Source organism: Salarias fasciatus, chromosome 16 (genome assembly GCF_902148845.1).
Source record: "Salarias fasciatus chromosome 16, fSalaFa1.1, whole genome shotgun sequence".
Taxonomy (NCBI): Eukaryota; Metazoa; Chordata; class Actinopteri; order Blenniiformes; family Blenniidae; genus Salarias; species Salarias fasciatus.
This window is the reverse complement of record NC_043760.1, coordinates 22,975,442-22,990,912: the sequence shown is the minus strand read 5'-3', so window position 1 is coordinate 22,990,912 and position 15,471 is coordinate 22,975,442. Positions and strand designations below refer to the sequence as shown.

Here is a 15,471-nt window from a genome sequence, read left to right as displayed (position 1 = left end):
AATTCACTACTGATATTATTGAAATTGGTTTCTATATTCCTTTGTAATTTTTTCATGAATAGTTCAACACCATTTATGTTTTCCACTACATGCTATTACATTTTTTCTTGCTGTTTCTATATTTAAGCATGTGCATGGTACTTTGTGACCTGTGGTTTGATTTCTTTGGGGGTGATTAATATATTTTTCAGTTATATTTCATTGTCTTTTCATCTTCGAGGTAAAACACTCAGATACTTGCAAATTCTGCAAAAAATATGTCTGTGTTAGTTTCATGACTATCACCAAGAATCCAATTACTGTCAATACCATATAACTACAATAAACATGATAGCTACAAAAGCATTAGTATAAGATCGATATGAGTCATCATGTAAGTAAGACAATGTTTAGAAGTCATCAATAAATTCAGCCATCACACCAAAAGTATAGTAATTAATTTAATTAAGTTCATCCTGGTGCAGCTCTCCTTATACTGTTATATTAGTAATATAGGTTTAAATAATATTAAATTACATTCATCCAATTTCTTTCAAATGTTCATTTTTGAAATAAAGCAAAAAGTTAACAAATAAGCTACTCAAAAGCCCCCTGAGTTCTAAAAGAAACACTTAGGTGTCACCGTGGAGTTTGGCAAATAGCTGCATGAAGGAATGGATCCACCTGGATGTCTTGTGGGACAGCACACAAACATGGCACGAAACAGCTGTGAAGAAGTGGTCATAATTAGAGTTTGTCACTAAACACTGTGAACGCAAACGCATCCGTGTGACCTGGTCGGGCTGGGAAGGGTGCCGACGATCTCCCATGAGTCCAGATCGGGGTCGTATTTCTCAATGCTTTCCAGATAAGTCCCTTTTGAGTAGGAGTATCCCCCCGTCACATAAATGCAACCATTTATTACCACAGCTCCACACTCCATCCTCCTCTCTTTCATCACTGATATCGGTCTCCACTCGTCTCTCTCAGTGTCGTAGCAGTCCGTGATGGTCGTCTGTCCACCCACCAAATACAGCTTGTTGTTCAGAGAAACTGAGGCCAGGCCGTACTCTGAAACCACACAGATCAGAAACACCGTTCAACAATACTCACACTTCAGGCTCAGTGTTTTCCGTTGATCTCACCTGGATGGGGACTTGTTGTAATAATGCTCCACTCGTTGACATCTGCTCGGTACACCTGGATTTTTTCATAGGTGCAGGTTCCTCTGTACCCGTAGTGTCCGCCAGTCACAAAGATCTCATCTCTCAGGACACAGGCAGTGGCATTTCCCACACCTTCGATGGAAACATGGGTTAAAATTATCACTCCAACAATTCCTAAATCTAAACATTAAAAAAAATCAAAGACTACAGCATGCATTTAGATATTTTCTAATAATGTCAAAAGAATATCGAAATGAAGCTGATCTATCAGGGAAGTTACATGTCCAGCAGCAAAGATTTAAATTTTTAGGACAATTAAGGTCATGCACTCATTCTCAGCTACATCATGCCCTTTGCCTATCCATAAAATATGTATTGAGTATTCAACATTTATTTGTGTGTTGTGAAGTTCAAGAACTTATAATAAAAGATGATGCTGGATGTATCAGCTAAGGAGAAAAAAAACTTTTTAGTTTAGGCCTACTTTTTACTAAATGCTGTTTTTACTCTATAACTTGAAACTCATCAACATGTGATGTTTTCACAAAAAAGTCCAGTCATGTCCAAATTATTGTGTTTTGGATGAACAAACTGAGATTTAAAGTTATTAATTGTTTGCAATATGTCTCTGGACATCTTCTGCCGTATGTGACAACTCAGGAAACTGAGGGAGGATCTGTACTGCAGCATTAAACCCCAAAATTGAGTTAATTTTTCCAGTTTTTCCTCCAAGATAACACATTTTAGCATACCTTGGATCATTTTGGCAACTGGGAACCACTTCTTTTTCAGAGGATCATAATATTCAGCTTCCTGCTCCGGGGCCCCTCCTCTGTAGCCTCCAATGGCGTAAATGCAGCCGTGCAGCGCCACTGAGCAGTGGTAGTACCTGGCTGTCATCATGGGGCAGCCCTCCATCCAGTCATCATAGTCACAGTTATAAATCCAAACCGTGTCCAGGGCCTCCACCGTGTTCGTCTTGTAGCCTCCAGTCACGTAGATATTTGCTCCCAGTGAGCTGACGCTGTAGCTCTCTCTGGCATTGTCCGGCATGTCTTTTCCTTGCAGCCATGTACTGCTGACTGGATCCCAGATGTGAACTTCACAAAGAGGGTGCCAGTAGTATCCTCCAATGACGTACATGCTCGAGGACATTTTCCCATTTGAAGGGCTCATTTTGCTATTTGACCCCAGAGCCTGAACGATAATAGATTTGAGCTTCTCGTGATTGTTCATCAAGTATTTTCTCTGTCCCTCTAATGAAGCTTTGAAGTAAATCACATCCAGCTCCACATGGATGGACTGCATCACGTCTGAAACAAGGCGAGCTCGACTGGTCAGATCGTGGGTCGCCCATCTGGCTACAGCGTCTATCAGCTCATCCTCCTTCTGCACAGCGAGGCTCTGAGCGGCCAGGACCGATCTCACCTTCTCCTGGTCCAGCTCCAGGAACTCCTCCTGCCGAACGAGCTCCGGGAACCGGCTCAGCATCACCCGGCGGGCCTCCTTCTCCAGCTCGGGACAGACGTGCAGCTGGGCAAAAGCGTGCATCCCCAGGCAGTTATCCACATCCAGGAAGCGGATGAGAAACTCTTCGCAGGCCTGCTTCACAGAGAGGAACTGCAGAAGACCGGCAGCCTCCAGCAGGCTCTGCACGTTGCTCTTGGTCATGCACACCTGGGCGGTGTAGACGTACTCCACCAGGGTGCCCAGGACGTCACAGTCGATCCCGGTCAGCTTGATGACGCTGTCCGACCTCTCCCTCATGTCCGTGGTGAACATGACTTTGAAGTAGGAGCTGCAGGCCGACAGCAGTGCCTTGTGACAGTGGAACTCCTGGCCGGACTCGCCACACTGCAGAGTGACGTCTGTGAACAGACCACTGATGTAGAAATGCCTGAGAGCATCCAGGAGCCTTTCGGGATGCTCTCCATCACAGAAGTCATATGTGTAAATTTCTGCTTGTTTATGTGACATCCTATCTGGAAAAGAAAAGAAAGGAAAAGAAAAGCATGTGTGATGGATGTCAAACCATATTGGAACCTTCAAATTCTCATTTATAATGAAATGCAGCATTGGGGTCAATGCATCTGCAGCCATGTGTCTCTCCTGACCTTGTAAACAACCAAACAGAGATGTCACAGCCTTACCTCTTTAGCGTGTTTCCATGAACGTGTCCCACGCTGGCACCGTCCTGTCTTCAGGCGCTCCTCTCCTCAACAGAACGAGCCTCGATATAGCTCAGAGAGGACGATCGCAGCCAGCTCGAGCCTATTTTGGTATGTATGTGCAGCGGCCATCCCCCCTCCTCTTCCTCCTCCTCCTCTCCAACAGCAGGTCCTTGACAAAACCAAGCAACCATTCAGAGGAATCACCCAACACCGCTATTTTCCCCCGGAGCCTAAATATAACCTCCATCCACAGTCCCGTGACGCGCGCATGCACGGCGCGTTAAAGCGCACTTAACTGCCGAGCGGACGCCGACGGAATACAAACCTGGAACAAATGAGCTCTCGGTGCAGGAGAGGCGGTGGTCCATTCACGCTTTCCCCTCCATTCTCTGCTGTTGCTATGGTATCTTGAACCCTGTGTGGCCGAGGCTTTACCTAATCCTCAGATTAACACGGCAGCGCTCCATATTCCTGCAGAAGACCTCATGTGTGTGACTGAGACTTTTACTTTCAACAGTTTCCTGCTCAGATTTGCTAAGGATATATTCTAAACTTAGCAGTTTTACTGAAAAAATAATCTAACTACAACTATTAAAGCTTTATCTAATAAAGTTCTTTTATCAAATTACCCAAACCAGGAGGAGAATAAACTAGTTACAATCACATTCCTGTAATTAAGATGTATATGTAGGGACAGGCAAAAAGTTTTTTTTTTTTTTTTTTAATGTGCTTATTTTGCCAATGAAATTAATCAGGTAGCATTTTCTTCTGAGGTGGGAGGCAACCAAATACAAATCCTGTTACTTTTATGTAGTGGAAATTTCATTTTAGTTCAGAAATATGCATATTGATGTCTATCAACTTTTATCTTTATGATTAAAAACACTGAATATAGATATCTAAATATCAATAGCTATAAACTCTGCTGGCTTTGATTAGGTTGTATATGCAGTGAAAAAACACAATCAAAGAGTTTTTTTTTTTTTTAATACATCACTGTCTGTCTTTTAAAATATTGTTTATGTATTCCTTTCTATATATTTTATTTCAAAGCTTGAGGAACTGAGTAAATTTTGAACTCTGTCACTGTCCCTGCATCAGGGACCATGTCAATTTTGTGTTTAAACAGTTGTTACATTGTGTATAAATGTATTTATACTGAGTTTACTCATTTCCTGACATCACTCATATTCATTTCTACATTGTTCTGACTACAGCTTCCAGTTCCACCACCATCACAAATCTGTTCGCGTGGCTCAAACCAAGACTTTCCAGTTTATCAGGTCTACGTCTTCACATTCGTCCTGTCCTTGTTGTTCCTCCAAATGGACCTCAGGGATAAGTGACCACCAGCCGCCAAATGCTGTTCAGATTTTGGTGTGTTCACATCATTTGGGCAGATGAAGTTGGCCAGTTCAGCCTCATCTCAACAAACATTTATCAAAATGCTTGAAGATCGAGCCTTCAGCACAGGGACGGTGAGAACTCATTTCAATTTTTTTTCCTAACTTTCAAGCCTGACCAAAATGTTGTTTTATTTGTTGGATGGATATCATCCAAAATAATAAGGTTCATAATCACACATAATTGGCACGCAACTGATAATAAACGCCATCATGATTCATGACTTGGAAGGTAACAGTAATAACAATCTTTTTTTATAGATCACTTTTCAAACAAATGTCAAGAGTGGATTTAAACCAAGTCAGAGCATGAAATTAACCATGCAATTAAAAAAAAACATACTAGAACTATATAAAAGACTCAATCAAAAATGAATAAAAACTCTGATAAAAATGTGTTTCAAAAAAAGACTTTAAAGAGAGTAGAGAATCGGTCTACCTGACATCTGCTGGCAGAGGGATGTCAGATGTTCCAGAGATTCAGGGCCTGAATTGAAAACGCTCTGTCCCTCTTTGGGTTCAGCTGAGCCTCCAAGCCTCTGGAACATGTAAAAAGTCTCAGTCTGGAGATTACAAGATGCAACCTGGAGTGTAAGGAATGAAAATATAGCTGGAACTCAGACTGCTGAATGCTATAAAAGTGAATAACGCATGACTGTAAAACATGATGTTAATACTTTAATAATTAGTGTCATTTAAGTTGGAATTGGTGTGTCACATGTTCCACCGATTTGAAGATGTAACTTTTACACTGTATAACAATATAGGTTTCCACACACGTTGCTGGACAGCACGAAGGTTTGAGTGATTGTCCGCATGAATTATATTGTCAGGCTATTTGTTCTATTTTAACAGGACAGATGAATCACTTTTTGATGGACTGTTCATCACACAGGATCCCAAAGTGTCTGCCGTTACATTTTTGCATTTTTGTGGCTCTCCTGCTGTATGACAGGTTGGCTGTAACTGCTCTCAGTCATGGCATGTCTCCTTTCTACAATAAGCTATCACAAATACTTGCAATTTCACCAATAGGCTACAGGTATTGGCCATATTAGCAGAAGGCGGCAGAGAAGGTCCCTGAGCTACATCCACTGGCAGAGATGAAGCCTTTTCTCTCTGAGATGCATGCCAAGGCTCACACAGGCAAATGTGAGGTGCAGTGACAAGTTAAATGTTTGTGTCGCAATTTGTTTTTTAGGAACTCTGGGAAGCTGCAGGAAATACCACTGGAGAGGAGGTGGAAAAAGTCGACAGCTTCCTCTCCAGGGCAGCTCTGACGAACAAGTCAGGCACAGCATCAGATTAGAAAATAGAATTAAATATGTTTTATGTTGTAATAATGTATTAATTGAATTTTGATTTGTTTGTGAAATTGTTCTGCTGATGCTCTGATCTGATGCAGTTGCAGAAAACTGGAGGGAAGAGCTACAGAGAACAAGTTTCACTAAAGTTTGAAGTATTTTATTATTTTTCACAATGAATGTTTATTTTTTTGCACCATCTCAAAAAATTGGACACTGCAATAATTGGCAGGATTATTTATTGTTTCGAAATAGATGACAAAGTGAGCTGAAGTGGAAGCAGCAAATCCTGGCTGAGTCCCTCAAGCAAGACCTCAACATCTCTCTGGAAGAGACACAACAGTGGGTGGAAGATGTCAAACAATGGGCAGTGACTGGAACACAATACAATCCCTTGTGAATTAATTTGATAATGTCGTGTCACACATTTGGCTATGACATTGCTTCTTGTGTATGTGGTGGTGGGGCGAGGTCAAGCTCGCATGTAAGGAAGAGAGTGAAGCGGCTCAGGGAAAAGTGCTGGAGAGAAATAACGAGGAGCACCTGTGTCTAATAACCATTGATTATCTCTCCCCCTCTCTCCCCCAGAGGCTGGCTGGGTTTAAAAAGGGGGATACGCACTAAAAAGGAGTCGCTCCATGAAGGAAGCAGAGGTTTTGTGTGCTGTCTAGTCTAGAGGGATACCTGAAATGGCGCTCCTTGTGTTTTGATGCAGAGCGGATCCAATAAAAGGTGAAATGCAGGCGAACCGCGAATTCTGTGTCTGAAGAACCCATGTCTTGAGAAAGAGATGTAATTGGTATCACCTAACAGTCAATGATTGGTTGTTGCTTCTTCTAAGATTTTTTTTTTTTTTTTTGATGAAACAGTAACCAAACAAAAGGAGACATAAGAAGAGGATCTGAGTGCAATCTCTCTGGAGTTCTACCTCTGGACGAGCAGGGAGACGGTAAGCCAAGTGTTTTCCAAAAAGCATTTTCGGGTGCATATAGAAGGAGAACCATATGGGTGGAAGACTTTGATAAATTCAGTTCATTTATTTCCTGATTCAGTTTGTGTTTTATTGATAAGTATTACTTGCAGTGACCCTGATGTTGGAAGATAATTTAATGTTTGTGGTTTCTCATCTGTTCCACTTGAAAAGGCGACGGTTTGCCAATGTCATGCTTGTCAGACGAAGAGGAGAAAGTAATCCTTGTGAAGAAGATGACTCAGCAGTCAGCATGACCAATATCTGACAGACTGGACAACCTCCTTCACAAAACTGAAGAGGACATCAAAAATCACACTCATTTTCCTGGAAATTGTACAACCTTTTTTTTACTGACCCAGTTGTGATATTTTCACAATTATGTACATCCTCTGAATAATGTATTCAAAATATTTTTTTTTAGCTTCAGTGTTGCCTATTTTTAGTTTAACTAAACCGTTTATCATGTTTCACTTTAGCACCATCTACAGGTATGACAGAGGAGGGATACAGGGGGCTGCAGTGCTGTCCTCTGCAGAAGCAACAGTCTTCTGGAGAAAGTGAACTCTGTCACTGCCACCTATCGATGTTTTGAAATGGACTCATCTTTCCTCCAGTTTCAGGAAGACAAAGGATTCTGAAGAGAGTGAGCCGAGAGTGAGCAGGATGACAGCACTCTGGAGCTTTCAGAGGAAGATATGTAAGCTGAATGTCTTTACATGGTAGCGTTTGATGTGTTGGCACATTTGTGCAGTGCAAGCTACCATGAATGGCAAATGGTGAATGAATTTCATTTATATAGCACTGTTGCAGCGTACACCGTCAGTCACATTCACCCACCGACAGCAGCAGTTTGGAGTGACATTGGGTTGCCAGTGGAGGCGTCTTAATCCATCCACTGGGAGCAGTTTGAGGTTGGGTGTCTTGCTCAAGGACACGTTGACATGTAGAGATGGGAGACTGAACCAAGAACCTGGTTGCTTGATGACCACTCTGCTGGTTGAGTCACAGTCAGAAACGTCATAGTACAGCGGCAGTTTGGACAGTGGTGGCAGATGTAAATAGACCACTTTGTACATGTACTCTTTTTAAAAGTTCTCAACTCCATCTTCATTGTCAGAAAATGTACTTTTGTAGAAATGTGAAAGAATCTTTTGTTCAGTAAAATCCAGTATTCCTACAATGTTTTTTTATTTTTGTACTGCTGTATTGATATTTATAATTACAAGTGTTGCTTGACTACCTTACTGCTTTGAATTTGTTGTTGACATCCATTACACAACTGAAATATCTTTTTTTTTTTTTTCTTTCTGAAGTGCGGCTGTCTTTGACCACATCTTTATTCAGATAAAATGTTTTAATATGATTGGGTGGTATGCTGACTTAGCCTGTGCCACATTTTATTAGTTGCATCGTCCAATGAAATGCATTCAGATTTAGCCGGTGTATGTATCTGCTGGATTACACACATGCGTCGTATTCATGAAGTGCGACATGAAGTTTTCTTTTTGAGGTTTGCCTTTGATCTGCTCAGTGGAATTTCAGAGCTGACATCTCATGTTAACGCTTGGTTCTTTGTTCATCTTCAATTTGTCATGAATGTAAAAATCAATTTCCACTTAAGAAAACAACAAAGGTGGAGCTCCAGACTAAAGTCTAACCCTAATGATACTGTAGTTCCACTTCTCTTGATATCCTCTCACTTCATACAAAGCATTCCTGCTGTGCCCTCCTCAACTGTCAATTGTGAACTTGTGTTGACTTTTTTGAGAGATGATCATCATATCCGAACTTCGCATGTTGATCTGTAAAAAGGCTACACAGTACAATAAAGGAGCCTCCGTAAAAAATGAAAATTGGTTGTCTGTTCTGTCAAATTCAGTCAAATGTCACAAAATATATTGTTTTCTTGCCATATTAACAGGTAGCACAGCGAGCTCTGTTCGCACACTTCAGCTAGTTAACAGATTAAAATGCATGTGTGCAGCACTTCATGTCACCTCTGCCTCTATGCACTGGCACACATGCACGCACACATATCTTATTAAAACTTTAATAGACTCTTATCCATTGGTATTACTCACGCCCCTCTTCACTGGTTTCACTCTTACCTCTCAGACCGTACTCGGTTCATCCAACTCAAGTCCTTCATCTCGGTGTACCTCAGGGCTCTGTCCTGGGGGCCCTTCTCTTCATCATCTTCTCCCACTGAGTAATATTTACAGTAAATATCTAATAAAATATATAAAAAAAAGTTATCTATTATCCTCATGACACCCAGCTCTCCCTCTCCACTTCACCTAGCTCCACCCTCCCTCCCTCTGCCTCCTGCCTCACCCACTATCTCTCAGAAATCAAATCCTGGTTTTTACCTCCAACTTCCTCAAACTGACCAGTGGCAAAAAAGAACTCCAAATCTACCCTCTCCAAAGCTGACAATCTATACTGTTTAAAATTATGAATGAATGCATGTGGAATTATGTAGTCACGCAGTGTGAAATAAGACAAAACATGTTTTATATTTTCTCAATTTCAAATGAATTTCAACTTCCCCGGTAAACACAGGAAATTTGACCTGACTTTGAGGACCTGCTCTTCGATGTTGATTAATGGTTTCTCTGGGACAGTGCTCGGGCCGCTGAGCAAGATGACTAAAATTCACAGCACATCCTCTTCTATATGGTTTAAAAGCAACCTCTTCCCCCAACCAGCTGCCCCCGTGTCACCTGCAATGGGTCTCTCACATATCCTAGTTAGAGGCTCAAGACCCACAAAAGTCACAATGCAAGCAAATACAAATACAAACTTCCCTTTTTTTCAATTTCCATTTTTTCAAACATGCCGTCATGAAAACTCTAACCCTATCAGGAAGTCATCTCACAACACACTCTCATGGGAAAAACAGTTAATTTGTAACATTACTGCAGAGATGGGGAAAACACTCTACACTGCCTTCAAGGTTATTGATACACGCATATTCATTCTGAATTATGGTGGGGTGATTATCTTACAATGTCAACAATGAATGACAGGAAACTGCTGTGAAAAATATCTCATTAAACTATCACAAAATGTTATAAAATTAAGATTTTTTTTTGGCCTACTTTGTCAGCATCCATGACAAGCTTGTAGCAGTCTAACTGAGCATAAGCTGCTAGTTGAGGCTAACAGTCCTTTGACAACATTCTCTGCAGACTGCAAGAATATAGTCACCAGAGGTAACTGTAAACTATTCACATTATTCCACATTCACCGAAACAGCTCCAACTAAGGAGAAGACAGCAGAGATGTAATGGTTAGCAAGAGCTAATGCTAACTAGCTACATTTGAGTAACTGGACCAACACAAATGAATACAGAAAAAAAAATATTAAGACAATATTTGTAACTTGCCATTCAGAAACATCCTGCTGCAGCTGCAGAGTCTGGATTTCTGCTTTGCACAGTGTTCCATGAGATTCTAATCTACATTTTTTTGCATAATGTTTGATTGTTTTGAATGAATGTTGCCAATTATCCCAGAAATTAAAACTGTAAAAAAGAAAAACGTGGCGCTTATTTGGCACACAGAAAACCTAAAAGTAAGTAGATTGAAACAATAACAGGTTTACACTGTGGGCACAGTCTAAATATAAAGGAGGTGAAACAAAGATTAACCAAGAAACTGGACCCTACATAGCAATTGCATTTTATTTTATGTACTTCAAGAAGCTCAAAAAAAGAAAAAAACCCTAGACAGTGGAATGTTATCAAAATGCAGCTTTTAAAGGGTTAAGAGGTTTCAACTTCTGCACAAGTTGTTAGCTGTAAACACAAAAAGCAGCGACAGAGCCGTTACATTAGACACTCTAGAAAATGTGGTCAGTTTCGGACACTTGAACGTTCCTCTGTTCGAGCGTTGCTGCTTTCATTTAAATGCTGAGCTGGGCCGCATCGTTAACCAAGGGCTTCAGCGCGCTGACATCTTTCAGGAGAGCCGACAGCCCCACACAAAACCACTGGTCCCCAGTGTGGTTTTCAGGACCGCTGAATGACTCTATCTGCACTCCCTCTGCGGCCAGCAATCCTACACGAGAACAAAAGGCAAACACGACCGGTGAGGATTTAAGAAAGACAGTTAAACCACAGTTGAATACTCAAGACCATTGTGCTTCCAGGAAATCATCATTTCATTTGAGATCAGGTATGTTGCAGAGTGTTTTCAACAAACAAGCAGTTAGTTCTCAGTAAATGATGAAAGAAATGTGTGATTCCGGGCATGAACTGCTTGAAAGTAAGCCTCCTTTATTCTCTTACCGGCCAGTGAGGTGAGGAGCTGCGGATCAGCCGAAGCCTTGAAGAACAACAGATTTCCGGAGAGTGAGATGGGCTGTCTGAACCTGCTGTCGTTCAGCTGCAGCAGGACGGCCACGCCGCCCCGGACTGAACCCACGGCGTTATGGCGGCCGCTACTGGCCGTGATCTCCACTTTGCACACGCCTTCGGCCGCCCCGTCAGACGCGTAGTGGGACTGGTTTACCTGAAGCGGCAGTTCATGTGAATTTGAGTTTGATTTCCAAGACGCACGGTCTTTATTGTGTCACTGAGGAGTGGATGTCGTACCGTGATTCCACTCTCCTTGGCGAGACTCAGGACATTGATGAGGTTTGGGCAACACCCAGACTGCCGATTGACGAGGCCGACGAGCACAGCGGACGTCATGTATCCGGTGGAGGACTTCATCGAGTCGCCTGGTTAGTAGAGAATGGTACGTAGTATTCAGTGATACTTATTTCTCTCACTTACCTGCTGTTAATGGGACAATAATATATGATTAAACGGGTAACCTATACCTTTAGTACTGATTTCAACGTGGCTTGGCGGTGCGTTAGAGGCAATGCAGGACTTCAGCACAGCGCCAACAGCTTCTCCAAGTTTGATGAGTTGCTGAGATTCCTGCGAGAAGGTGTTGGCCAAAACCTGTGCATTTACCTACAAGGGCCACAAGAGGCGATGAGAGAGCATAGGTTAGCAGGTGAGGCGAATCAAAGACTAGTGAATAACGGGCAGAATAATGACCAATCAGCCTTCAAAATACTGTCTTACACACCGTGCAGAATTTTTTAAATTTAGTCCAGTAGATGATTCAAGCTCTTGAAGGTCAAACATCCTGATTCACTGCTTTGTATTCTTTTTTTTTTTGTTTGAAGATAGAAAATATTTCTCCTACACTACAGTTTCCGAAACCCCATCCTGCATATCTCTGTTAAGTCCTTCAACAACTTTACAAGCTCAAGGTTTGCAGGTCATTTCTTCGACAGAGAGACATAAAGCTGCTGAGAATAACTTACTGCTCCGACCAGGTTCTTGCCTTTCACCATCTCCACGATCTGCACGGCGATGTCCATCCCGCAGCGAGCCTGAGCCTCCTTCGTACTGGCTCCCAGGTGAGGGCAGCTGATGACGTTGGGATGGTCGATAAGAGAGCGGTTCTTAGGCGGCTCCTGTGTCCAAAAGACACGAAAGCAAGATGAGATCCACAGCATTTCTTCCATTCATACTGAAGAAAGATGTACACAGTGAAGCAGAGCGGAGAGTTTTTATTTGTGAGAAAACAGAATCCGACTGTACCTCAACAAAGACATCGAGTCCCGCTCCGCCGCACTGTCCAGACTCCAGCGCTCTGAGCAGAGCAGCCTCGTCAATGATGCCCCCTCTGGCACAGTTCACAACCTTCACTCCTCGCTTGCACTTTCCGAAGGTTTCATCGTTAAGCAGACCTTTACACACAAAAAGAGACACGCGTGGATTCAACGTCGTCAAAAATCAAACCCAATCCTCTCAGAGTGCGTTTACATTTTTGTCAGGGTGCACCGGAGTGATGCTCACCAACAGTAGAGGGCATGAGGGGAGTGTGGACGGTAATGTAGTCACACTGAGGCCAGAGCTCCTCCAGAGACATCTGCAGGACGCCCCAGCTGGCCGTCACCTCGGGAGGAGTGATTGGATCATAGCCGATAGTCTAGAAAGATAAGTCCATCTGATTATTTCTTTCATTCAAGTAATCCAACCCTCTTCTCCACTGAGAAGTGTGTGAGTTCACACACCTTCATGCCAAACGACTGCATTCTTGAGGCGACCTCCTTCCCAATCCTTCCAAGTCCAACGATTCCGAGCACCTTGCCGTACAGCTCGGCGCCCATGAACTGCAAAATCAACATCGCAGCGGTGACCCCAATAGCCGCGTCGACACACTGCACAGCTTCAAGTGTCACATCTGATTACCGGCAAGCGTAACAACAACGGAACCAACCACGCAACAATAACTGCTTTGTGCACTACAGCACATAGAAGCTGGAGCTCTGCTCACCTTTTTACGATCCCATTTCCCCTGTTTCATGGACATGGCAGCTTGGGGTACATGTCTAAATAAAAACATAAATAAATCTCTATATTAATGGAGTTTTACTGAATCTCAACAAACTTAGAATGTCAGAAAATGTTTATTCAGTGGATAAGAAAACATGAATCCTCTTGCCTGGAGAGGCTCATCAGCAGGGCGCAGGTCAGCTCTGCAGCGCTGATGGTGTTCCCACTCGGAGTGCTTGGAAAAATAAAGATCTAACGGTCAGTATGTCACGTCACGCTTGCACGGTGATGTAAATCTGTGCGTGAACCCAAGACTTACTTCATGACGATGATGCTCTTTCTGGTAGCAGCCTCAACATCCACGTTGTCCACGCCGGTCCCAGCTCTGCCGATGATCTTCAGATTATCGGCAGCATTGATAACAGCAGCCGTTACCTTGGTAGCAGATCTCACCACGAGGCCGTCGTAGTTCTGAGATTAGAAGAGTGAAGGAAAAATAAACAAATGGCTTTTATTTAAGAGGTCAATCTGCTCAGGTGTGTTTGATTACCTTATTTTTTACTTATTCATTTCATTCATTCATCTATTTGTTTTGTCATCACAGCTTCAGATAGTCATAAGAGTGGCAATTAATTCAGAATGTCAGATTTGGTTTTGGGATGATAGTAAATATCTATCAGTATTTCGTCAAACGGGATGAACTATTACTGATCAATGAGTGCTGCTTGCTTAAGTAAATCCTGGTTTTGCACCAGTTTATTGAGTTGTCATTGAAACATGGATTAAGTTTGGTCCCTATCTAACAAAATAACCGAGGAATATATAACTTTAGATCTAAGGCAGGTTTTTCTTTTGAATTGCTGTCAACATTTATTTAGGCCTCCATATACAGAAAAGCCACTTTCTATGGTGGTGAATTTCACTGGTCAATCAAAACAAAAAGCTTTACGGTGCAATATGTGTAAAATAGGCGACTTATCTCTAATTAGATGGATAGTAAAATTAACAAGCTTCTGTCCTCAGACTAATAAGAAGGGCAGATGGAATAGGAAGAACAAACAATTTGAAAATGCAGCCACATCTCTGACAGATGTTAAACTAAGCTGAACAAAACACACATTGTCTATTTGAGTGACCCACTAATGCCGCCTAATGAACTGGTCTGATTGAGATAATGCAGTGCAGATGTTTGAAAATTAAAATATAAACTTAGCTTACAATCTGACTTATGACTTTGATTAAACTTTAAGGTTATTTCTTCTCTAGAAAAACTGGAATCAATGCTGCACTTCAGACAGTTTCGCATAGGGATCATTACAGTACACTTGCAGTGAATTTAACACAAAGATATCTGACACGGATGCTGTTCCTGTTCCCAGCATGTGGCTCAGAGGCACAGCGGCAGTGATGATGGGAAAGCAGACCGGTAAAGTGTGGGATGAGTTGCATCAGCTTTGCAATGGGCGGTACGAAGCGAACACACCGGATTCCCTGCACGCCTCACTGTCACGCCGCCCCGGAAAACCGTGCACACGGCTCGGATTAGGCTCTAAAGTGGGAGAAAAAGTGTGGAACCTGCCCGGCTTGAAGCTTTCATTAGACTTCTGCAGCTCGCGCTCGCTTTTCGGCGATGCTGACTGAAGCGCGTGCGTAAACTTTTGTTGGGAAATCGTTGCTAAATCAACCATAATGGAACAAGGCAGTTTTTTTCAGCAGGGATACAAAGAGTTCTCACCTTAATGTCCGCGATCAGCTCAGCCTCAGTCATGTTCTGCTTCTCCGTCACTCGGATGCCATTTTCCTCCAAAATGGCCCTGCAGCGGGGATCCACACTTTCACTGATGAGCACGGTCTGGATGGAGATCGGGGCCATCTTGGTGCTTTCCGTGCGCGGTGGCTTCTGCTGCGTGCTGGTCCGCCGGGGGGATCGGAGGCTGGTTTGGCGGCCGGGTGAAGTGATGGACAGACACGGGGGGGAGTCGCTCGCTTTCCCTCTCTGTTGGTTTTGAATGGCTGTCTTCGGTAAAGACGGCCCTCTTCCGACGTGAACCCGCCTCCCTCGCGAGCCTCCTGCCCTGACTCGTCCACGCGAATCAGATCCGGAGATCCGGACCGGCTGAAACATCCACCC

At 42.8% G+C, this 15,471-nt stretch overlaps 2 protein-coding genes and 1 long non-coding RNA gene across 4 annotated transcripts; 1 reads left to right on the top strand and 2 right to left on the bottom strand.

The window, feature by feature from the left end:
* Positions 1-562: 562 nt before the first annotated feature.
* klhl23 (kelch-like family member 23) lies at positions 563-3,307 on the bottom strand. The gene is made up of 4 exons (XM_030112689.1): positions 3,296-3,307; positions 1,898-3,127; positions 1,125-1,277; positions 563-1,050 (listed from the first exon to the last, which is right to left on the bottom strand). Exons 2-4 carry the CDS (start codon positions 3,120-3,122, stop codon positions 740-742), a joined length of 1,689 nt encoding a protein of 562 aa, XP_029968549.1. The 5' UTR covers positions 3,123-3,127; positions 3,296-3,307; the 3' UTR covers positions 563-739.
* A 1,120-nt stretch (positions 3,308-4,427) lies between these two features.
* On the top strand, positions 4,428-8,739 carry LOC115403250 (uncharacterized). Of its 2 annotated transcripts, XR_003933193.1 has the most exons (4): positions 4,428-6,365; positions 6,612-6,755; positions 6,893-6,972; positions 7,168-8,739. It is a non-coding gene; the product is annotated as an uncharacterized LOC115403250 (long non-coding RNA). The 2 variants fall into 2 exon arrangements; XR_003933192.1 differs by having other exon boundaries at positions 4,428-6,755.
* A 1,956-nt stretch (positions 8,740-10,695) lies between these two features.
* phgdh (phosphoglycerate dehydrogenase) lies at positions 10,696-15,298 on the bottom strand. Its single transcript, XM_030111766.1, has 12 exons — positions 15,076-15,298; positions 13,660-13,811; positions 13,510-13,575; positions 13,342-13,396; positions 13,079-13,177; positions 12,861-12,993; positions 12,603-12,751; positions 12,323-12,475; positions 11,825-11,963; positions 11,595-11,722; positions 11,289-11,511; positions 10,696-11,058 (listed from the first exon to the last, which is right to left on the bottom strand). Exons 1-12 carry the CDS (start codon positions 15,211-15,213, stop codon positions 10,904-10,906), a joined length of 1,590 nt encoding a protein of 529 aa, XP_029967626.1. The 5' UTR covers positions 15,214-15,298; the 3' UTR covers positions 10,696-10,903.
* Positions 15,299-15,471: the final 173 nt, after the last annotated feature.